This window comes from Lactuca serriola, chromosome 4 (genome assembly GCF_051521515.1).
Source record: "Lactuca serriola cultivar US96UC23 chromosome 4, Lser_US96UC23_V15, whole genome shotgun sequence".
In the NCBI taxonomy this organism is placed as follows: Eukaryota; Viridiplantae; Streptophyta; class Magnoliopsida; order Asterales; family Asteraceae; genus Lactuca; species Lactuca serriola.
Window position 1 is genome coordinate 17,250,017 of NC_136411.1, and position 1,328 is coordinate 17,251,344.

At 43.2% G+C, this 1,328-nt stretch overlaps 1 protein-coding gene across 1 annotated transcript; it reads left to right on the top strand.

Moving 5' to 3' along the window:
* Positions 1–220: 220 nt before the first annotated feature.
* Positions 221–904, top strand: LOC145098076 (uncharacterized). Its single transcript, XM_079035753.1, has one exon. It carries the CDS (start codon positions 221–223, stop codon positions 902–904), a length of 684 nt encoding a protein of 227 aa, XP_078891879.1.
* The last annotated feature ends 424 nt before the right edge of the window (positions 905–1,328 follow it).

A 1,328-nucleotide genomic window follows, 5' to 3' on the forward strand; every position in this document is an offset into this window, starting at 1 on the left:
GGCCAAATTTTCACGTAACATGTACTAAAATTTTATCAGTAATGAAACAAGTGCACATTTTATTTGTGATGTTGTTATTTGTTATGTTTCCTATTTTCATTATCTCCTGACATTGTGTGATTTCACTTATAAGCACAAATCGAATCACTGAAACCGCTAGTCAATAATGGAATAAAAACAACTATTATGTGCTCATCGTCCTTCTGATCCATGACAGAAGATGCCTCGAAGATATGTGCGCATAAACAACAATACGGCTGCACCACAGCCACCACCACAACCAAAGATAAACTCTACTGCTTTTCAGGCAACAGTCTCGGTTGCTGTCACTGCAGCGTTGGCTCACATCCACAATGGAAACAATGGAAGTGGAAATGGCCAAGGAACAGGAAGCTCTAATCATGGAATGAATCAAGTGCCTACAAAAGCATGCACCTATAAAGATTTTTATAATGCGAAGCCCCGAACATTCAACGGAACCGGTGGGGTGATAACCTTAAAACGCTGGATTGAGAAGACCGAGTCCGTCTTCGAAATTTGTGAATGTACGGAAGAAAATAGAGTGAAGTTTGTGGCCTGTATGTTTGTTGATCAAGCCCTATCATGGTGGAATGGCCATGTTGAGGCCTTAACTGTTCCAGTTGCAAATACCATCTCGTGGGAGGAACTCAAGGAGATGTTGTTGGCTGAATATTGTCCCCATGGGGAAATACAGAAGCTGGAACAGGAGTTATGGAATCTTACTGTGCAAAACTCAGATATTGAAGCCTATATCGCTAGGTTCATCGAGCTGACACTTCTGTGTCCGGGAATGATAACCTCGGAGGGAAAGAAAATCGAACGCTTTATTTGGGGAACATTATTGCAGCCAACCTTGAAACATTTGATAGTGCAAAACGTTTAGCTCAAAAGTTGTATGATCATGGGAATAAGAAGAGCACCAAGACTCCAGAGGATGAGACCAAGAAGGAAGACAACAACAAGAGGAACAAGGGAAATAAAAGGAAAGGGGGATAATCTTCTGATTCTTCTAAGAAAAAGCAAACGGTAGCGGTTCACGCTGCTACTACTCCGACCATACAAACCCCAGCTGCAACCACGACAACAGCACCATCACCTGCGAAACCTTATGCAGGTTCTCATCTAAAGTGTGACAAGTGTAGTTTCCATCATGTCGGGGCATGTAAAGACTTCTAATGCACAAAATGCAATAGAAAAGGGCACACTTCCCGATATTGCAGAGCGCCTCTGCGACAAAACAACCCTCAACCAGACAATGTCGGGGCCAGCCGCACGTGTTATGGGTGTGGGGAGGCTGGCTATTTCAA

What these genes read in the sequence shown, in the direction of transcription:
- LOC145098076 (XM_079035753.1), top strand. Translation starts at nt 221, where the DNA reads ATGCCTCGAAGATATGTGCGCATAAACAACAATACGGCTGCACCACAG.